The following is a 23,582-nucleotide window of genomic DNA, read 5'->3' as shown; positions in this document are numbered from 1 at the left end:
CCCCTCTCCCCTCCCCTCTCCCCTCCCCTCTCCTCTTTCTCTCTCTCTATATTTTCCAGGCTGGTCTTGAAGTCCTGTTCTTAAGGGATCCTTCTGCTTTGGCCTCCCAAATGAGAGGCATAAGCCACCACACCTGGCGTCCTGAGTTGATTTTTAATGTACAATAGTAAAATCTTTTTTTGAAAGTCAAATTTAGACCCCGAACACTCTGGAGCTTGAATCTTTGCCATCAGGAGTTTCTTATCACTCATTAAGTGAAACAGCACACAAGACCTTGTATGATCTGATCCCTGCTCATCTTTCAAACCCATCTCCTCACCTCTGCCTTGCTGCCTGCTGTTAGGCTCCACCCCACACTCTTCTTTCTATTCCTCTAAGACCTTGAGATCATTCTTGCCTTGGCAATTGCTGTTTCCTCCACCTGGAACACTTTATCCCCATATAGTCACATACGGTGGACTTCTTACCGTTCCAGTCGCAGATCAAACGTGAGGTTCCCCTTTCCTTTGACACTTAGGCAGCCACTTCTGCCTCCTCCTAGTCCCTTCCTGTTCTTGCATCTTGATCATTTCCTTCAATTCACAATCAGAATATTTTTCCTTGTTGACTGGCTTGTAGTCTCTACTGCTTGCAATCGTCACCCTTTGCCTAGAATACTACATGAGAGCAGAGAGCTTGTCTGTCATATTTACCGCTAGGATAGTATTTGGAATATGGCAAGTATATAATACATATTTATTAAATGAATAGGTGATTAGAGTTTGATGAGGAAAGGTTATTAAGTATATGTAATCCCTGAACATCTTTTTAGGAGAAAGGGAAGAAACTGGTGAGAATGAGGCTAAATATGTAAAACAAGTAGGTTGACAAAAAAAAAAAAAATTGACAGAACAGAGAAGAGGTAACTGATGAAGTGAGATCTTGGAAAGGCAGTTGGCATTTTGAAATACCTAGTTGTTTTCTGTTTATAAATAGCTGAGGTTTTGGATTTTCTTTGACCTGATAACAATTGAAAATTTTTTTAGTGACATTAGTTGATGACTTACTGTACTTCACTAAAGGAGTCTCTTTGTATAAAAATGCTACAGGTACTCTTGTTTGCTTAAATTCTGGGACACCTCAAGTTGTCTTCTCTTTCTCTTTGTTCACTTTGTTATCTTCTTGTAGGATCCTCTTCTACTGTCCCCTGTGGAATTTTGACATGCGCCTGTAGATTAGAATGTTTTACAAATCATATAAACTTCAATATATGTCTCCAACCATTCATGTATGTGCCTTGTTTTCCAAGTCATCGATAAAGTATGTTTGAGAGCGGGGCCATCTCAGATTGTGCTGTTCCTCAGTTAGATGACAGGTCATTGTTCCTCTTAAGGTTTGTCTTGGGATCCATTAGCCAGCAGCTTTTAATAAGCTCATTTACCTTCTTGGTTAACAGTTGGGCCCCCAGTGTTTAAGTGAATTGAAATGGAAACCTACTCTCCAGTTGGTAGAAGTGTCTGGAGTTAAGGCCTTTTCTGATATCCCCAAAGACGTACGTGCTTTCCAGGGTTGGTCTAGATTCTTGCCATTCACTGAGTAGTGCCAGGGTATAAAAATAGCAGATTATTTTTTACAGTGAACCTTAATATTCCTGGCCATAATGGAATAACAACTTTATTTTTCTAGTTAAGAGGAAACACACTTTTATTCTTTTAACCAAGAGAACAGTGTTTCTTTTTCATTGTGTCTGACTTCCCGGTTGCCTAGGAGACATTAATTTTCATGGTAGATTGTTTTATCTAGGACATTTAGAAAAAGTTATTTCCCTTTATATTGTATTCCTAAGTAATGACAAATTTTTATTAGCGATTTGGAGAATTAGAGAATACCTGGCATTAACAAAGTTTTGGGGAAATGGACTTCTTTCTATACAACCATTGGATAGAAACTATTGGCTACATTTCTTGAGAGATATTTAGTAGTTCATACCCTTAGCCTTGATGGTTCCATATACTTTGAACACAGTGATTCTCAAATCTAGGAATTAATGCATGAGACGTAATCAAAGAGATGCATAAATGTTGATATGTTGATGTATGAGGGACCTTCCTCATAGGGTTGTCAGGATTAAGTAACACATCATATAAATTGCTTAGAAAGATGACAGTACTAAGTACTTAGCTGTTATTTCTATTATTTAATCAGATGCTAGTTTTTGACACTGCTCTACCTCTAATATGGAGAGATAGTCGTCACCTAATGGCAGTACGGTGCCAAATACATGATTTTATTTGTATTTATGTAACCATTACATACCATTTTTGTGATAAGCATTATACCAAGCAACTTAACAATATTAGCTTATGTATTAGTTGACAATTAACAATTGTTTATTGAATAAAATTAGGCATTACTTTTTGTCAAGGCAAAATACACCAATATTGTGACTAGCACTTATCAAATATTTAAGTGCTTTATGTGTGTCCTTGAGAAGAAGGTACTGTTGTCATCCTCATTTCTCAAATTTAAAGAAGCTAAGGAACTTCCCCGAGTTCATAAAATGAATTGGAAAGAAGATACAATCGGAAGCCATGTTTGTCAAATCCCAGTGATGTGTTAGCTACATTGTTGCAGAGATTGTTGGAGTCAGAGTATGATGAAGTGTAGGAATTTGTTTTTTGAGAAAGTTCTCAAGATGATCTTAATAGACCTAGTTTTAAAACTAGTGCTCTGAGATGTGCTTTTCCAACGTTAATGTGCAAACAGCCTAGCTGGGGATCTTGTTAAAATACAGGTTGATGCATTACATCTGGGCTGGGGCCTGGGAGTCTACATTTCTTGTAACTCTCAAGTGATGCTGTTGTTGCTACTCAGAGGACCACGTTTTGAGTAGCCAGGCAAGGGACCTATGCACTCTTTCTCTTCCAAAAACATCATTTGCTATAGAAAAGAGAGAGAAATCATGAAATGGGATGGAAAGCTTTTCAGGTAATCTGTTGATTAGAATTTCACATCTTCATGAGCTTCGTTTCTTAGGTGCATTTGCTGAAGGCCTGAGTTTCTTAAACTTTGGCCAGTGGGTTTTGAAGGGCGCTTATACTCTCAAAAAGTTTATATTTATTGTTCTCTATTTGATGAAAGAATATGAAACTGACAGATATAGGCTTATATTCTAAATCAGCTGCTTGCCATCTGATAACAGAGTACTGCTATGTGGCTTTAGTGCAAAGGGATTGCCTAAAGTGACAGACTTATTATTAACTGAGTATTTCCCAAATCAGGGCCCTGAAGTCTTATATTCCCAAGTTTGAGAAATCCTTGAATAATATCCTCTATAAAGAGCCAGGATACTCACTGTATTAGGGTTCTCTAAGAGGGACAGAACTAATAGGAGAGAGATATATATTTATATAGAGAGAGGAGTTTATTAAGTATTAACTTACAGGATCCCAAGGTCCCACAATAGGCTGTCTGCAAGATGAGGAGCAAGGAGAGTCAGTCTGAGTCCCCAAACTGAAGAACTCAGAGTCCGATGTCTGAGGGCAGGAAGCATCCAGTACAGGAGAAAGATGTAGGCTGGGAGGCTAAGCTCGCTCTCTCTCTCTCTCTCTCTCTCTCTCCTCTCTCTCTTCTCTCTCTCTCTGTCTTTCTCTCTCCTCTCTTTCTCTCCTCTCTCTCTCTCGTTTTTTTTTTTTTTTTTTCTACCTGCTTTATATCCACTGGCAGCTGATTAGATTGTGCCCACCAGGTGGATCTTCCTTCCCCAGCCCACTGACTCAAATGTTAATCTCTTTTGGCGACACCCACACAGACACACCCAGGATTAACACTTTGTATCCTTCGATCCAATCAAATTAACCCTCAGTGTTAATAATCACACCCGCTAAATTTAACAAGTTTGAATAAGCCACTTGTTGGACCTACGTGATAGCTTTAAAATGAGAGGGCTAGACATGCGTGATCTCTTAGGTTCTTTTCTGCTACAAACCTCTAGAATTTTTTTGGAGCAAGGTTCAAAGTATTTGGCAGTTATTTTAGTTGGATGTTAGCATAACATTTGAAAGTAAATCTGGAAAAAGAATCTGCCCTACCCTGAAGTCAGCTATCATCAGCTCCTGTTCACAGCTTGGAGATTTCGCAGTTTGGGGCCTGCATTTGCTTTTCTGTCATTGAACCTCAGTCTACTACAGGTTAGGTTGCCTATCTAGCCCTGTCACAAAAATGACTGAACACATCCACTGAGTCACGCACAAAAGGATAGTAGAGATCTTTTCATCGTTTCTTTTCTGTTCATTAAATTTTAAAGATAAAGCTCTAAAAGTGTTATGCTACCAGCTGGCGAGAATTATAGGAGATGGGGATGTAAAGGTAGTTTATAGGAGGTAGAGAGGGTACAAATATGTCATAAGAGAGAGGTAGCAAGAGGCTACCTTTTATGGCTGAAAAGCGGGAAATGGAGACTCATTTAAGAATGTTGAAATCATATATTTTTAGTCCCAAATAAAAGGAGTTTTCACCAAAAAAATAAACAAGAAAATAATTGGCTAGAAATGTGAGACCTTGTTTATCATTTATCTACTTCTGTTTGTTTATAAAGAGAGTGTAGGGTTCAATTGCCATTTCTAGAGTAAACCAAGTTCCTTGTATTTCCTTCTTGGCTAATGCTCACTAACAAGTAAGTCTAAGGGTCTAAACCTTGGACTCTGAGATTCCAAACCTCCCAGTATTTGCTTCTCTGGCTTACAGAAGCCACCATCTCCATATTTGCTAAGAAGCAGTTCCCTGAAGATGATTTTCCCCTGAAAATTCCACAGAATATTGGTACATCTAGTCTTTATGTTTGGTAGAAAGATTCAGCAATTCTACTTTAGCTGAAAATAAAATTGCTTTCTGCCGTTTTTATGTGAGAGGAAGGTATTTAATATTTATCTCAGTCTTGCAGACAGTTTCAGATCCTGGAGATTCACAAATTTTCCCATCAAACTCTATTGACTCTTAATCTTTTTCATGCTTTTGTCCCTTTTAGAGTTCCTAGAATATTTTTCTTCTTCATTGAAATTAAAACTTGAAGAAATATGTGTACTAGCAGCATATATGGGGAGAATTTTTGAGGTGCAGAAAACAATAATTTATGGCGTTAGGCATTGACTGAACAAATGTAGTTAGAAATTTAACACAGTCCTCTCAGAAACCATTGAAACAATGAGACAAAAAGAGATTTGGATAACAGTTTGATCTCTCATGTATATAGAGCTTATTCAACAAAAGCAGAGCATACTTTATTTCAGAGGGCATGTGGATTAGACACAAGCTTCAACTTTCAATGAGTCAGGAAGCCTCAAATTCTAAAAAATCAACAGCATAGAGGTTCTCTAACAACAGTGTTATAAAATCAGACACTATTAACAAAAAGATAGCAAAAACATCCTATATATCTGGATATGAAAAGACATACTATGAAATAACCCTCAGGTTAAATAGGAAATAATAACAAGAATAGCAAAGTTTTAGAGCGGACTGATAATAAAAGCACAGTAGGTGAGAGATAGAGCTAATGGAATACTTTCAAGGCAATATATAGCTTTTGTTACCCAAGAGAAAAACACTAAGTCTGGAATCCTATAAGCCCAAGGTTTGACTTAAGAAACTAGAAAAACTGCAACATAGTAAATCCAAAGAAACAATAAAGGAAAACACATCAGAGGAAAGAAATACAAATGCAGTAATAAAGTAAAAATAATTCATAAAAGCCAAAGAACCAGAAGTTCATTATTGGAAAAACTTAATAGATCTTATTTTTGAATAACAGATGAAGAAAAAACATCTCTATGTACCATGATAAACACAATACAAAATAGGTAAAAGAGATACTTATAGATTATATTTTTAAATCCAGTAAAAAGAATGTAAGTTTTTACCAGTATTATGTGAAAAGGATATATGGCTAAGAAATTGATACAAGAAAAAAAATCTTAAGTAAATCAGAAAACAATAAATTGTGATGATTGTCAAAACTTAGTCCTTCCTGGCACAGGAAAAAAGACACAGTTTGACAAAAGAGTTTCGTTTAACGCTCATGAAACTGAAAATGCTTGTTTAATAAACTCTCTTTGGAACAAAAAAGAAAAACCAAGCTATTATGTTTGATCTTGATAACAACAACTAGATAAGTTGGTCGGGCGCAGTGGCTTGTGCTTGTAATCCCAGCACTTTGGGAGGCTGAGATGGGTGGATTACTTGAGGTTAGGAGCTTGAGACCAGCCTGGCCAATGTGGTAAAACACGGTCTCTACTACTAAAAATACAAAACTTAGCTGAGGGTGGTGGTGGGTGCCCATAATCCCAGCTACTCGGGAGGCTGAGGCAGGAGAATCGCTTGAACCGGGGAGTCGGAGGTTGCAGTGAGCCCAGATCATGCCACTGTGTCCAGCCTGGATAACAGAGTGAGACTCTGTCTCAAAAAAAAAAAAAAAAAATTAGGTTGAGAAATTAATGGTCAACTTCACTTATGACATTCAAAGGGCTAAGAATTCCAATCTAGCAGTGTATTAAAAAATAATACCTTGTGACTGAGTTGAATTAATCATAATAGGGAAAGAATAGTGAAGTTGTATTTTTAAATTTGCTAATATAGTTTACCACATTAATGACATGGAATAAGCAATTGTGTCATCAGTGATACAGGAAAAGCATTTCATAAAACCAATTTTTTTAAAAAAAGGTACCAACCCTTAGAAAACTTGAAATAGAAGGGATATTTTTAGCTTGATTAAAGGCTTCCTATTAAAAACCTAGAGTAGACATCATGCGTAATAAAAAAAAAAAAGTTTAAACCCAGCCGCCTTAAGGTCAGGAACAAGACAAGGATGCCTGTGTTACTTCTGCTTCTCAGCAGATTACCAGATACCTGACCGATGCAGTACGACGAAGAAACACGAAAATAGGAAAATTGCAATGAAAGCTATCATTGTCATTATTTCTAAGTGAAATCATAAATATAAAAACAAAGACAAGGCCAGGTGCGGTGGCCCACACCTGTAATCCCAGCACTTTGGGAGGCCGAGACGGGCAGATCATGAGGTCAGGAGATCAAGACTATCCTGGCTAACATGGTGAAACCCCATCTCTATTAAAAATACAAAAAAAAAAAATTAGCCAGGTGTGGTGGCAGGCACTTGTAGTGTCAGCTACTCTGGAGGCTGAGGCAGGAGAATCCCTTGAACTGGGGAGGCGAAGCTTGAAGTGAGCGGAGATCATGCCACTGCGCTCCAGCCTGGGCGACAGAGCGAAACTGTCTAAAAACAAAACAAAAGAACAACAAAAAAGAGAATCAGCAGAAACCATTAGAAGCAATGCAAGAGTTCAGCTAGATTGCCAGCTATAAGAACATAGAAAAATCAATAGCTTTCTGCTGTATGGGGAGTAACTAATTATAAGCTATGACAATAATATACCATTTATAATAGTGACATAAACTAAAAGCTATCTAGGAATAAATCTAAGATAGAATGCATAAAACATATAAGGGAAATTTAAAACTCTATTACAAGAGTTTTATTATGGTATTAAAGAGCATAAATGCAGCATTCATAAATGGCTTCATTGAATATTGTGAAGATGTCACATTCCCCGCACCCCTCTTACAATTTAAATTCAGTCTAATCAACATCTAAGAATTTTTTTTCTAAAGGGCAGAGTGGAGGCTAAAATTTATATGGGATAATAAATACAGAAAGAGGATCTCTGTTTTTCTTTAGACATTAACAGTGTACAGCAGGAGCTGGCAGACTCCCCCTATAAACCAAATCTTGGCTGCTGCCTGTTTTTTCAAATAAAGTTTTACTGGGGCACAGCCACACCTATTCATACTGCTTTCACGCTGCCATGACAAAGTTGAGTAATTGCAACAGACACTGTGTGGCCTGCTGTGTCTGGTCCTTTACAGAAAAAAAAATGTGCAAAAATGTGCGCCCTCTGTTCTACAGCATCTGGCTCTGAAGCAGAATAGAAAGGAGTCTAGACTTATGCCTGTGTATATATGGGAACTTACTGTAATCATTCCCAGGAATTGGTACTAGGAAAATTGGCTCACAAAAAGAAAAATGAAGCCATTTCTGTATTTCCTACTATAAACAATGTTCCAAGTGGAATAAATACCTAAATGTTAAGGATGAAAATATAAAGTCGATAGAAGAAAATATAGGAATATATATATTTGCAACCTTATGGTAGACAGGGATTTGTTCAGAGAGATTTGCAGAGCACAAACTGTAAAAAGAAAATTGATGGACTTGGAATACATCAAAATGAATGATTTCTGTTCAATGGTGGGAATAACAGAGAAATTAACAGATGGTGAAAATATAATTATTGTGTTTAATAGACCATGATCAATATTTAGAATATACAAGGGACTCTACAAAATTAGAAAATTGAAGGGAGGAGAGCAATATAAAAGAGGACAAAGTATGTGAATTGGCAGTTCATAAGAAGAGAAACATGCATATACACACACATCACTATTAGAGACAAATGAAGTAAAAGGAAGAGACGCCATTTTACCATTCAATAATTAAAAAACTTGGAAAGGAGGAAGTACTATCAAGTGCTGGTAAGGATGTAGGAAAATAGAAATCCTCATGTATTGCTGCTGGGCATGCAAGCTGGTGCATGTATTTTAGAAAATCTAAGTAAGTGTCTGACCTGAATCCCAACAGTGGGATGCTAGGATAGGAATCCAGGGAAACGTGTAGGAATGGTAGTCACAGTGTAACTTGTGGTAAAATGTTGTAATCAAGCTAGCTCTACAGCACTGGAGGAATGGGCAAGGAATACTACAGTGGGATGCAGTGAAGGAATTGTTTATAGCAACATGGATGAGTTTCTAAAACAATGTTGAGAGAATACAGAAGAATGGGATTTAAAACCTACAATTTATATACAAATTTAAAAACCATGTATAAGGGCCCTGTGTATTTTTGACAAAAATATACGTACACAAACATGTAAAGAGGATTCTGAATAATACATTAATTATGAAAAAGTGAATTTCTGTGGTGGGAAGGGAGGGAATGGGACTGAACACAAAGGAGAAAAAGGAAAATGATTAGAAAAGTGAAAAGAGAAAGAAGAGCCTTCCATGGGCTCATGATAATAGTAGCTCATCAAGTAGAGCCTGTGCTAAGTCAATTCTGTTCCATTATCCTGAAGGAGAAACAAACTTCTGGGACGTGACTTCTTCTGGCAATGTTAGATCCGGGTGTTCAGACAGTCTCATCAGGTATGGGTCTCTGCGTCTTCACTGTCTTTGCCTCAGTGTTGGCTGTCACATCAAGCCAGCTCTTTTTTAGGAAAACTCGTAGCTGTTTCAGGTTCATAGTCTACCAGTTTGGCAACTCAGTTGAAAGAAAGTTGCCTTGTTACTAATAGCAGTATTACTCCGAAGGATGTCCTTGCCTTTGATTGGCTCATTTTGTGCCCTGTGTCCATTCCTGAACCAATCATATGTCAAAGGACTATGGGTGCCTGGGTCACTTGCCCGTCCCTAGAACCAGGTAGTAGGAATAGTCCCACATGTAGAATATGGTGAGGTGTTACTAAAAGCAAAAAATCAAAGTGGTATGGCTAAGACTATAAGGAAGTAGATTCTGGGGAGGGAAATAATCACAGGTCACTTGAATCAATGCTGTTTGTAGAATGGTGGATGTGATTTGCCATCTTTATTCTTGAAAAACAAGAAAAAATGAAAAATAGCTAATTCCAAATATCTGAAGCACTGCCACTTGCATGATACTTATTTTATATGATCCCAAGGACTAACGTCATGAAAAACAGACAGACTTGGTATAAAGAGCAACTATGTTATTTGTAGAGTTGACTGTCTTGGGAGGAATGTGTAATGAACTTCCCATCACTGGACATATTCAAGCATATGCTAGGCAGCCATTTGGCAGGAATTCTGTAGGAAAAGGCCCGAGGATTGGGAGGATAGTTGGGTTGGTCAGTGGTTCTGAATCACCTGGACAGCTATGGAAGCCTTGAGTGCTGGGCCCTTGTCCCAAAGTTTCTGGTTCAGTACGTCTGGGGTGAGGCCTCAAAATTTGCATTTCTAGTAAGTTCCCAAGTGATGCTGATGCTATTGTGGAGGGATCTCACCTTGAGAACTGTTGGGTTTTTAATGAGCTGGTTGTAAATGTTCTAAAAACCATTATCTGTACCACTGGGGCAAACCTTCCCATCTTATTTCTTTAGTACCCGAAATGTGTACAGTTCTGGCTATGTGGGTGCTTCCATAGTAAATGACATTTGCACAGCTCTCTCTCTTGTGTGTCACTGAGAATATTAGAATCATTAAACAATCATGCATTATTCACGTGCTATATAAAATAGTCTAAGGAAAAAAATACACTTAACATGTTTTTCTTCTGCTTTCACACCACCAACAACAATCAACAAAGACTACTACTGTGACCAAATGTGTGGGTTTTTTCCCCCCAACACACCAAGCAGCGGACACCAGCTGGATGTCCTTTAATTCATTTCAGAAGAATTTCAATGTTATGTACCTGGAGATAGCCTCAGCTTCCACAGGTTCAGGATGTTCATGATGCCTCCAGCTTTGTTCTTTTAGCTTAGGATTGACTTGGCAATGCAGGTTCTTTTTTGGTTCCGTATGAACATTAAAGTAGTTTTTTTCCAATTCTGTGAAGAAAGTCATTGGTAGCTTGATGGGGATGGCATTGAATCTATAAATTACCTTGGGCAGTATGGCCATTTTCACAATATTGATTCTTCCAATCCGTGAGCATGGAATGTTCTTCCATTTGTTTGTGTCCTCTTTTATTTCGCTAAGCAGTGGTTTGTAGTTCTCCTTGAAGAGGTCCTTCACATCCCTTGTAAGTTGGATTCCTAGGTATTTTATTCTCTTTGAAGCAATTGTGAATGGGAGTTCACTCATGATTTGGCTCTCTGTTTGTCTGTTATTGGTGTATAAGAATGCTTGGTCCTTCTTGTGATCAACCCCATCCTGAAGCTACCTAGACTCTTACAGGCTGCTAGCCAGCAGTCAATCATTAGCATACAAAAAGACATGACTTTGGAGTTTCTAAGGATTTTAGGAGTTGCATGCCCGGAAATGGGGTTGAAAACCAAATGCATATTTCACAGTATCACAAATAGCCAACTATTTTCTAATTTCGTCCTTTTTATAATCCTTTCTCTGTTTTTCTATAGATTGATCCATGTTCATCAGTTTCACACTAGGCTGTTCCCGGATTAGAAAAATGAAGTAGATTTCTAGGGATGGTGTTTCTTAGTCATTCACAAAGTGTGTCTTAGTCATTCACAAAGTAACTTTGTTATGTATTGGTATCCACCTGATTGAAAAGTCATTCCTTGGTGCTAGATGGATTTGGCTTGTCTCAGCTGTGCCATGTGCCAAATTCCCTTCAGCCTCCCTTTCCTGCCCCTGGCCCCCCATGGCTTTCCCTCAAAAGGAAGATGCAGAACATTTCAGGTACCTTGCTGCTTTGTGGCCCTATTACAACCGGGAATTGTTCTAGTTTTGAACTCCGTTTTGCTCCTTCCTTCTTTTAAAAATTTTTTTTTCTCCTTTATTTTGGAGATTTTACTAGAATAGTTCTCTGGAAGTGCTCATGTTTTTGTAATTGTAGGCAAGGTCAGACAATGTTTGTACTTGCTTTAAATTGCTATTGTATGAACACAAAACCATTTGAGAGAAGCATTTAAGAATTAGGAGGTTTATAGTTAATACTTAATGAAAATTTTCAGCTTAGCAGAGATGACAAAATAGATGGGTAAAAATAAGTAACTGACAAATAGGGCCTTGTGGATTTGAGTTAAGGTGGCACCGTGAAGTGCAGAGGGAGTGAAGGGGAAAGGCTGTTTTATTGTCCACGTGCAAGCTTCTGCTTGAAAATTGCTAACTCTAATCAAGGAAACACTGGTAGGGAGAGTGGAGTATTTTAGAAAGACTTGCCCAGAATGCATCTTGGTGAACATTCAATGAGGAGCAATTTCAATGGCATCCTCTCTGCAACTAAGAATCTGTAGTAATGGAATTTGCTTTCTTTAAGGTGGTATATGAAGTGAGTTTCTTATTTGAATTTTATAACTATCCATTGTCTTTTCTTTTAGAGACTTCAACTGTGAGGGCATGTCGTTCAGATTTGGCCAACATCTCATCAAGCCCTCTGCGGTGTTTCTCAAAACAGAACTGTCCTTCGCTTTTGTGAATAGGAAACCTGTGGTACCAGGACGTATCCTTTTTTTTTTTTTTTTTTTTTTTTTCTTTTTTTGGAGAGGGAAAATAAGTCTTCTGAGCCTAACCAGCCAAATGAATATAAATACAAGATTGGCCTCCAGTCTGTCCAAAAAGGTAAATAAAGAATCCATCTCCCTCCCACTTTGGAGACGCCAGGTAAGATGTTACTCACATTTATTCTGAATCCAGTTGGTGGCACCAGTAATATGCTTGATCAATGTTGCAGAACTTCTGAAGAGAGTTGCTTAGCAACCGTGGCTTCGGAGGTGAATTTTTGCTTGACCTTTTTACTACCATAGCTGAGTAAATAAATAGGTGCTTCTAAAATGAGCCCAGTGAATCTCACGGGCACTTGGTTTTCAGCTTATCTGTTGTGAATGTTAACAGTAGATTGGGTGGTGCCTTTGTGATGTGGAAGATATGTGAGGATTTGAGACTGACTTTGCTGCTTTGCCTCTTGGAGATCATTCAAGCTGTGCGTTTTAATTAAATTTACATATATAGATATACTTACAATTTTTTTAAAAAAAATTAGGACCTGAAATAGCATTTTCTCTTGGGAAAAATACCAGCTTGTAGATCATTGACCAGTGTCATTGGTGGTAGAGTTGTTTTATTTCCCTCTGACCACTGACTTGTAGTCTTTCCTCCTATAGACTTTAGTAGGAGCTTTATTCTTTTGCAGTGGGAATAACAAGTGTTGGTGAAATGCATGGGGAGTTATTTTTATGTTGTTGAAAGTATCACCCCTGATCGTGTGTATATGAATTTTGTGCGGACTCTTCAGGATGTTTTTCTCTTTCCTCCTTAACTTAGTTTACCATGCAGAAGGCAACAGAATAAAATTTGATATTTTCAGATAATAAGTATTTTCCACGCTGAGACATGATTTTGCTTTGAAATGAATTTCTTAGTAATTCTGAATGTACAAATATGCCAAGAGGTTTTTCAGAGTAAGCTACATTTACATTTTTTTCCAGTGAAAATGTGGAAGGTGCTTGAGAACTTTATGAACAAGCTTCCTTTCTAGCCATGTAACTACTGTATGCTGAAAAAAAAAATACAAATAAGAAAAACATGTACCAAAAGATAATTGTGATTGTATTATAGACTCCCAAATTTCTGGAATCCAAATTCTAGTCAAATAAATTGTATTATTTTAGAAAACCGATAAGCAATAATCTAGTAAATATGTAAGTTTTTCTTAATATTTAAAACTCTTCTTTTAAATGTATGAGTCTAAATAATATTAGAAAACTATTTGCTTCTGTTTATTAAAAAAAGCACTAGAATGATTTAGAAAGGCCCTAGAAAACAGAACAGTTTTTAAGTTTAATGCCAATTGTGTATTGAAATCTTTTAAAAGACCTGAATTTCTTGAAGTAACATTTTATTTTGCTGTAAGTTCGTGGTGGGCTTTTTCCTTTGGAGTTTTTTAAAGCAAAATGTCTGTAAATTCAGGTGTTAAAAGAATATGGTTTAAATGCCATCTCTTTCTAGGTGCCAGCTTTAACTGACGTTTAGAAAAGAAATAAAGGGACCTGGGATGAAAATGTGAATTTGGACAAGATCTGTTTGTCTAAATTCACTCTCATTCCTATGAAAATGAGCGGTCACAGAGATGTACCACTTTTTTTTTTTTTTCCTTTTGAGGCAGAGTCTCACTCTGTAGCCCAGGCTAGGTTGCAGTGGCACGATCTTGGCTCAGTACAATCTCTGCCTCCTGGGTTCAAGCGATTCTTGTGCCACAGCCTCCCAAGTAGCACAGGCAGGCACTACCACACTGGGCTAATTTTTGTATTTTTAGTAGAGATGGGGTTTTGCCATGTTGGCCACTTTTTAAAATGGTTAATAATGGAATGAACTCCGCTTTGTAGTTTTTTTACTCAGATCTTGAGAGTAATTTGATTTTTCAGACTTTTTAACAAACTCAGAAAATGTGATGTATAAAACCAGGGCGTACCTGAGTTTGAACTCAAGAAAAGTAGAAATGTCTATATGTCTAGGAAAATATCTGTAGTGAATAGTGAGCAAGTAGTGAATGACAACTAGTTTCTGGATGGCACCGGTGTCGCCATTTGGGAAATGAACCCTGTTCAGTTACTGTGTATTTGAATAAATACCAAGGGCTTGGAGAATATTTCATTAAAATTAACACGCTTCAGTTTGTTTGGAAGGTAGCAAGAAGGATCCAACCCTTTCTGATTATAAGAACAATGAGAACCGCATTTTTAAGATCAGTATACTCTGTAAGGCTAATTAACATCTGCAGTATTTAAAACAGTCTCAGGGCCAGTAGACAGTGTATTCAGACAGTCCTTTTCATGTGATGATTCTGTAACTTTTTGTTTTACTTTACCTTTGTAAACTCTGCCATGTTACAACTGGGAGACGCATCTTAATAAGGTACTCATTTGCTTGCAGAAAGCTCTAGTGTTTTGTCCTGAGACTTGAGAATGGAAGATGTGGATAGCTCTGTCCACTAACATTTCATAAATAAACGGTGAGCTGTCTGGAGCGGGCTTTGGTCTTCCTCCAGTGTTCTATCCTGCCTGCCCTAGTCTAGCCCTTAGGTGTGGTTCATCTGGATTTATGCCATCTCCCTGCCTCTGGACTTTTCCAATGCAGCCTATAACTTTATCTGAACCACAGCCCTGACCGTATCATTTTTCTCTTCCCTTGTTAATAAACCAATAATGAATGTCTATTTTTTGAGGATAAAGTCCAAATTCCTTAGAATAGTTTCTAAGGACCTTCACTGTACTGGCTCAGACTCCCCTCTTTCCGGCTGTTTCCTGAATATGTGTTGTACTATCCCTTTACCATACTTTCTCCTGCCCCTCACCTCAACTGGAGATTCTCCCCATCCTTTTCATTTCATCTGAAGTGCTTTGATAACTGTCCCACCCTCCTGGGGAAAACAAAACAAAACAAAACTCTGTCCTCTTTCTTTGTGACACTCACTTCCTTATTCACATGTTGATTCATTCAGTACTTTATTACTGAGCTCATACTCTGTTCCAGGTACCAAGACCAAACACATAGCCCAGTCCGCCTCATATCCAAAGTATGTACATCCCTATTTCTCTCTGCACTGAGTCTTTCCTTCCTATGGACAGGACCTGCTCTTGCACATCTCTTTTTTCTTAGCATCCAAATGTACTATGTTCACTGAATCTAAAGTGAAACTGGAAACATCAGGAGTATATGCATTGTTCCAGTTAACAGAATAGGGTGACAGAATGTGCCGAAATCCCACCTCTTCCCGATTCCCATCCGCAAGGCCAAGTCTTGTCACCACTTATTTCCAGATGTTTCAGTATCATGTCCAAGCTAGGTTTTCCCAGCTTCCCCTTCATCTTTTGTCCATTACAATTCTGTTTACAACTGTGTGAGTGTAGGGAGTTAAATCTAAAAGCAGCGAGTGAATTGACGGCAGATGGGAAAAGATTCTTTGCCATTTCTTTACATGTTAATTTGTGAATGGACCAATCTGTGTTTTAAGGGCAATGTATTGGCATCTTTATGTAGAATGGAACATTTTATTTTGTATGTTTGATGAATTCTTCTTAAAAATGGCATTCAGGTGCCCTTTGGGGAGTGTGTCATTCACGAGAGACTTGTAAATGTCATCTTTGAACTTGTCTCTCTTATAACATTTGCTGCCCCTCACCAACACTTATTTCTTATGACTTTGCTCACTGACTTTTTCATAGCTTTCAGAGAAAGAAAAAGAACTGTCAAATCGGAGGCCAAAGATATGCTTTTGAAGCAGGATGGTTTGCTTCATTCTCAAAACAGCCACTTCAGTCCCTCCTTGTTCCCACCTGAAGCAAACACTTCTGTTCCTTGCCAACACTGTTTAAATCCAATTGAATAGGCTTTGGCTTCTGTGGTGCAACACTTAGAAGAATATGTCAGAATGTCTTTAATCCATTAATTTCTTGTTACTGGAAAACGCTTTTCAGAGTTTCTTGGTGATAGAATCATTTTGAAGAGTACATATTCAGAATTCTGCAGCAAACATTTTATTCCTGTGTCTCAGTGCAGCCCAGCTATTGTTCATGGCTTAAATAAATTTGAACCATTATGGCTAATACTTCTCCTTACCCCCACTCCCTTTGCTTTGTGCTGTGTCTATCACTTTTCTTGAGCTGAGCATGAAAATGAATTTAAACATTAGTGGTATCCATTTGAAGACTGGGGCTTTTATTGTAAATAAAATTATTCATTTGTTATGTTCTGTTGTCTTCAGCAGAGAGTGTATTGATCTCTGCACTGCTATTCTGAATGGCATAAGGAGCTGCAACATGAGGGAGACACAGCAACATTTGTGGATGAATTGAATAGGGTGTGTAATGACAGAAACCTTGCTCACTGATCATACTGTATTCTACAGGTCATACATCAACAGTTTATTGAATCAGTTATTAAAAAGAGCAGATTTTTCCAACCAAGACCATCACACGCAGAATGTTACCAGGGCCAAACAACATTAGGATGATGCATGGAGGGACAACCTTACAAAGTATATTTGTGAGAGAATTAGAGTAGGTAATTTAAAGAACATTTCTGCTGACACATTAGAAATAAAAAGTTTGCTACCATGCAAACTGTGCTCCAAGATCCAAATTCAAAAGCTAAAAAAGAAAACTCTGACAAATATCTTTTAATATGGAATATTAACTTTCCAAAGAGCAATGTTAAGTTTCCCCAGTTTTCAGACCGTTACTATGTTGAGTGTTCCTGAAATAAATGGAAAAATAATAAAAATAGCTTCATTACTTAACAGTGATTCTTACAGAATAGATGCTGTACATAAAAGCACCCTTTTAGTCCTTCCATAAAAATCAGAAATATTTGTCGTTTCCTCAGTAGGTTGTAATCTTGTGAATTCCTTTAATTGTTCAGGAAACTGCAGTTATTAGTGATCTTTCATTTCTCTAAAGAGTTTCTTTTTAAACCTTCCTGTACAAGTAAAATGAGCACAAGCACTATTTTGATCTCTTGATTGCTAAAGATAGGTTTTTGCTCTTAAAATTGCCCTAAGCACATGTCTTGTCTTTGCTCTGTGCATGCTTGTTGTGTATTAGCCAGCTTAAGAGCTTTTGGAGGAGAAATGTTCAAAGACAATCTTGCTGTCCACTGTCATGGGCAAGTTGGTTTTCTTGTGGTCACATTTTTTTCTTGACTTCATTTGGCAGATGATCGTGTTCAAAGACATGCATTTAGCAGTGATTGTTAGGTTGGAGCTTTCTTTTTCCTACTTCTGTGGGAAAGGTTTCCGTATGAATGTGCACCTACCCTTGGGTTATTAGAGTATGTGGCCACTAGCTAGAAGCAGCTTCTGATAGCATTGGACAATGGGAACAAAGGAAGTTATTGGATGCTTTCATCATTCAAAGTTGACCAGCATCCTTTTCCAGTGTCTGACATCTACCACAGAGAATCCTGCCAACTCCCATTGTAAGACAAACTTGGTGTGACCATCATCCATCTTGACTTGCCATCTAAAAAATTACAATGCAGAAAACAAATTCATTTTATCCCACATACCAGCTGATCAGTCGGTAGTGAGCTGCCAAGGTTGAGGACTCAGGCTGCGCATAGAGTCAGGAGGCAGTGACTGTCATGGGCACTAGAGGGGAAGGGGAAGCCTTCCTTGCTAGTCTCTTCCTCTCTCAAGTTTATTTTTTGTTCCTGGAGCCGAGACTGACATCTTTATTTTTTATCATAGACAGAATGATGGATTGTTGGAAACTGACGCTGAAGGAATTAAGTGGGTACTTTGTATGTGTGCAAGGAAGGTTTGAAATTGGATGGAGAAAAATGAGTGCACTTTGCGCTGGCCCCTTGAAAATGAAGGTGACATACCCATGAAACACTGTTCCTGAGGCATGTACATGTTGGTCTCTAGACCTCATCTAGACTACTTCCTGCTGTCTGCCTTCTCTTCCGGCTCCTTGCTGCCTGCTCTCTGGTGAGGATATGCATGTACAAAGTAGCCTTGTGGGTCACTAGGTCCCTGTTGCTTAATGACAGTTTTAACTGTCTTTCCTTGATCTTGACCTGTCTTCCATACTATGTTTTACCTTCTAGCCCCAGAGCCTGCTGTGAATGGAATGGGGTGGGCTGGCCTGACCTGATTATGCATTACAGGAGAAAACTTCAACTGCCATTTTGATGAGGACTTTTAGCAGGTACATTTCTCAGAATTGCATAAAGGCTGTAGAGTCACTTTTACAACCAGAAATGTATATCTTTACAATCTGCAGATCTATACAGAATGTAATTCTGCGAATGTGTGTGTATGTTGGGAGAGAGGGATGTTAGGGATGTTCTTTCTCCAATTCTAGCAAATGGTAGAATGATAATTATATATATCTAGACAACACTTTGAATATTTCTTATATTGCTATCATGGGTATCCTGTAATGCGGAAAGCTGTTCACCATTTCTATTTATTTCCACAGTAACTTTTTCAGGTAGTTTTAAACCATCATGGTTAACAATTACTGAACTCTGTTCATTATATTCTGGGCATATTTTTGACCTGCTTTCCATGCAAGTCATCAGATTTTAAGGAACGGGAAAAGACTGGTCATGGTGTTGCCAGCCTCGCACTTGCTAAGGAGTATAATTAGAAGCAATGAATGGAATAATAATACTTCATTATTTATAAGAAGTGTCATGTAATTAACTCAAATAATGCAAAATATATTCTAATTTCCATTTGGAATGAAAATAGATTTGTTTGAACATCAGTAGGTAGTTACTGATTCTTTTCTATTTCATGCACATATCAAAACTGTTAAAATTTACTGAGTACATATACGTGGATTTTTTACAGCAGTCAAGATAGCGTTCTTCTCCTAATAGAGTCTTATGTATATTCCTTATTTTTATTAGATATACATAATTCGTATATGTGTTCAACTCTTAGAATTAGCATAATTAATTTATATTTATTGCAAATTAATGATCTAATTTATTTACTTAGCCGCCATTTCCTTTCTCAAACTAATTAACTGAAAAAATAACCATAAATTTGCAAATAGCTTCTGGGCACAAATCCTACATTGGACTTATCCTTAGAAACCTCTACAATACCAGATATCTGAAGCCGTTTGCAATCTAAACTATCTTTGTGAGATTTCTACTACAGGCTTTAAATATATTTCAGGAGCCTTGGTTTAGCTTGTATCTATCTGCAGTTGGGGGTCAGGATATGGGTGGATATGTCTTAGGCAGTGGAGTTATGTTTATATGTAACAATTAGTATGACACATGGTACTGACCAATGTCAAAGGTGGTTCCTGAAAGCTCTCTGCTGTGCCAGACATCAGCCTATTAATTTCTGCACTGTGGGGAGGTCTGGAGAGCCCCAGGGGAGGAAGAAAAGAGGTGGTGAGCAGCACGCAAGGGTAATAAGTAGTACTTCTGTATTTCAATATTGTAATAACAGGAATGGACATGCCAGTGCACATGGTCTCAGTAGATTTTAGAGGGAGATTTTAGAGGGAGAAAAACAGATGGAAGAAGCTCCTTTATATCCCTAAGACCAAGCATGTTCTTTGTTCTTCAAGACCAAGCATAGTTGTAGATTTGCTGATTAATTAAAACCAGCAGAACTCTTTCTCTGTATCAAATGGTCATCTTCCTCACACTGAATTTAGCCTCCTAACACTGGTTTAAGGGAAAGCTTACTTGTAGCATAGGGGATACTGAGGCAATGTCTGTCTGTCCGTCCTTCCTTCCTTCCTTCCTTCCTTCCTTCCTTCCTTCCTTCCTTCCTCCTTCCTTCCTTCCTTCCTTCCTTCCTTCCTTCCTTCCTTCCTTCCTTCTGTGTATGTGTTTGGGGTAACTGTGGCAGTGGAGAGTATATTTATATACATATAACTAATATCTTACATTAAAATAATATTTTTAAATAAAATTATATTTTATGACTAACAATGCGTTATTGGAGTCAATATTTTGTTTCAGACGCACAGTGGTGCACACCTGTAGTCTCAGAGTTTTGGGAGGCTGAAGCAGGAGGATCACTTGAGGCCAGGAGTTTGAGACCAGCCTAGGCAGCATAGCTAGACCCTTTTCTACAAAAAAAAATTTATTGGCTATGCGTGGCATGCATCTGTAGTCCTAACTACTAGGGAGGTTGAGGTAGGAGGATTGCTTTAGCCCAGGAGTTCAAGGTTATAGTAAGCTATGATTGCACCACTGCACTCTAGCCTGGGCTGCAGAGCAAGAACCTTTCTGAAACAAAGATTGTTCTATCCTCATTGGCCTATGAGCGGTTTGAATGGAAAAGCTGAGGCACAGACCAGTGGTGGTTCTAGTTCATGGGAGTCTGGGCTTTACCCAGGACTCTTGATTCTCATTCCATTGTTCATTTCACCCTCTCCAGTTGCATTTCACATGTGCTGCAAACATCTATGTACTGTGGGGTGGGTGTCCTGAGAAGTTCTTCTCCCTAGAGTTTAAACCTTTCCCATTAGCCCCACTTTCTAGTGTTATATATTCCTAAATCTTCAGTCTGCCATTTATATTTTTATGGCCGTTTTGCTGTTAGTGGCTTTATTGTAAGCTTCATTATCGTTTAAGAATAAGACCAACCTTAGTGACTTCCGAAAGTCAAGAAGCTTTCAGCCTTACTCTCCAGTGCTGTCTATATGAGGCCAGGCAGTTTAGCTTGGCTAGCAGCATAATTTGCTCTGAGATAAAATGGGTCCAGGAGGAGCTAAATTCATTTGGCTCTCCAATTTTTCTCTTTTCTGATAGGTTTCAAAATGCCTAAAGTTGTCAAGAAGTTCTTTTTATCTTTAAGATTAATTTCCAGTTCAAGAGATTTGTGTGCTAATACTTTAAAATTTAGCCATGGTACCCTTCCATTCACCAAAGATGATTGCTTTAATAGTTGTTAAATAAGATGTGTCAGGATAAAAATAAATCAGCAGTAATTACATTAAAATCTAGAGTGTTTCACGTGCAGAGGCCTAGAATACTAGTTAGTATTTTCCATTCTGTTTAGGGACCAAATAACCCTAGAAGCCATCTCTCGGGGAGCCGTATCTGCAGTAATGTAATTGAAGTTCAGGAGTGCAGCAGATGTTGAGTGAAACTTTTCATATTTCCCTGGAATAAACAGCTAAGGCCTAAGCAGGAAGGCTGACATTTGGGGACAGATGCTCCCCACATCCACATTACTGAGAGGCAGCAGTAGAACCATTCCTACCTCACTGAAACATACCTCCACGCCCCCAAACTGCAAAGGGAGAGGATTCGTGAGGATAAAGATCGACAGTTGAAATGAGGAGTGCTGAAATGCTTTCTTCTTCCCTCTTCTGGAGTAATTACTCCCAGTGCCTCGAAAGTCACTTCCCTTGGGGGCTGCTTTCCACAAAATGACAGTGGCATATTGTTCTTTGGCTTGATGCTACGAAGCTATAGGACCTGCAGGCTGACGCAGGCAGTGTCATGATCTGGGGGTGCAGGGAGGTACAATTGCTTTTGGAGAGCTTCCCATGTGCTCTGCGGAGTTTGGAATTGTACATGAGCGCACAAGAGTGCCTGCTTCTCATCTTTGCATTCCTGAATGTAGGGTGGGGCAGGGGAGGCTTGTTGGACAGGCCTGTAGTAGCAGAGCAACAAGTCACTGAAGAGGAGTAGTGTTCCTGGGAAAAAAGATGAAAACAACTTTTCTACACTATTCCACCTTTTCCGTAGCCCTTTGAAGAAGCCCAGAAGCACCCACCTCAGCAGGTCCCCCGGTTCCTGTAAGTGACCATGAATGTCCGAGTAGGAGGCAGGCACCACTAGGTTGCTCAGGTAGATGCTGGGCCAACTGAGGTGCTGGCCTCTCTAGAGAGGGGATTGGGTCATGGAACATCGGCAGACCTAAAACGGAGACATAGCTGTCCTTTTGTAAATGGATCCTCAGAAACAAATGGGGGCGAGACTTTACTACCTTCCCAGAAAAAACATGTCTGTTAATTCACCAGTACAGACTACCATATTTGCAGAGGTTCCCAGCAGATGGAACTGGAGCTAGACCAGGGACACTCACCTGTCACCTGTGTGTGTGTGTGTGTGTGTGTGTGTGTGTGTGTGTGTGTGTTTCATTTTGTGTTTTTGTTTTTGAGACAGGGTCTCACTCTGTCATCCAAGCTGTAGTACAGTGGCACAACCTTGGCTCACTGCAGCCTTGAGCTCCAGGACTCAAGTGATCTTCTCACCTCAGCCTCCTGAGCAGCTGGACTACAGGTGCGGGCCACCACACCCAGCTAATTTTTGCATTTTTTGTAGAGACAAGGTTTCACCGTGTTGCTCAGGCTGATCTCAAACTCCTGAGCTTAAGCAGTCTACCTCAGCCTCCCAAAGTGCTGGCATTGCAGGCATGTGCCACTGCACCTGGCCACCTGTCACCCGTTGACGGGCAACCTGTTAGCTAAGACCGCTCTGCCTTTAACGCTAGCATAGCTCAGCCTCACTATGGGGGAAACATTTGTAGAGAGCTCTAAGTCATAAAAGTTGCATCTCAAGTCTGTGCTTGGTAGGATATAAAATTTTAATAGAACCAAGACTAGAATTTTAAAATGGAGAGATTTACAATTACGGAAAGTGACTACATAGTTATACATTCTGCCCAAGATATTGTTAAAGGGCCAGAAAGGGATTCAACATAGGGTGGCTGGAAAAGTGATGGCAAAGAATATAATGGTAGCGCGTTTTTGTCCCACTAAATTGAGATTCTTCAATTATTGTTTGCACAAAGAGATGACATAAATCTTAAAAAAGGGGTCATCAGTCAATACCACATTAGGTAGGGTGTGATCGCTTTAATTCTTAGAGTCAGAATCTTGCGTATATTAGATGGTTGATAAATATTTATGGGATACATTTAATTTTGGTTGAAAACAGGAGGGTTAGGTAGAGGAATATTCATTTAATTATTAAATATTTTCTGAAGATCTGTATGTCAGATTCTTCTCATTTTCTTTTTCATTTCTAATCTAAATTTGGCATGCTCTTAAGCCAACAAAGTATCAATGTAAGGATTAAATGCTATTGGAACTTTTTTGCATGGCAGCAGCCAGAGTGATCCTGTTAAAACATGTTGAATCTATGTCACTCCTCTGATTATCCCCACAATGGCTTTCTACCTTCTTCTAACTAAAGCCAAAGTTATCACAGTGATTGACAAGGTTCCTACTTGTACTCCTCCATCCACCCCCTGCCATCAACCTTTACCCCTCTGATTTCATCTATTACTATTTTTCCTGTAGTGAGTTGAACGGGGATCTCTCAAAAGAGATGTCCAT

The 23,582-nt window shown here is 38.7% G+C and overlaps 1 protein-coding gene across 6 annotated transcripts in view; it reads left to right on the top strand.

Moving 5' to 3' along the window:
• FHIT (fragile histidine triad diadenosine triphosphatase) overlaps positions 1-23,582 on the top strand; it is a 1,522,387-nt gene that overhangs the window by 724,374 nt on the left and 774,431 nt on the right. For all 6 annotated transcript variants that reach the window (XM_058437111.1, XM_058437110.1, XM_058437112.1 and 3 more), the window contains one exon: positions 12,135-12,256. In XM_058437111.1, the coding sequence (XP_058293094.1) occupies positions 12,154-12,256 (103 nt within the window). In that variant the 5' untranslated portion in view covers positions 12,135-12,153. The remainder of the gene's footprint in view (positions 1-12,134; positions 12,257-23,582) is intronic.

Source organism: Hylobates moloch, unplaced genomic scaffold (genome assembly GCF_009828535.3).
Source record: "Hylobates moloch isolate HMO894 unplaced genomic scaffold, HMol_V3 SCAFFOLD_4, whole genome shotgun sequence".
Classification (NCBI taxonomy): Eukaryota; Metazoa; Chordata; class Mammalia; order Primates; family Hylobatidae; genus Hylobates; species Hylobates moloch.
Note: the sequence above shows the minus strand (reverse complement) of the source record. Positions and strands in the feature narration are given on the sequence as shown.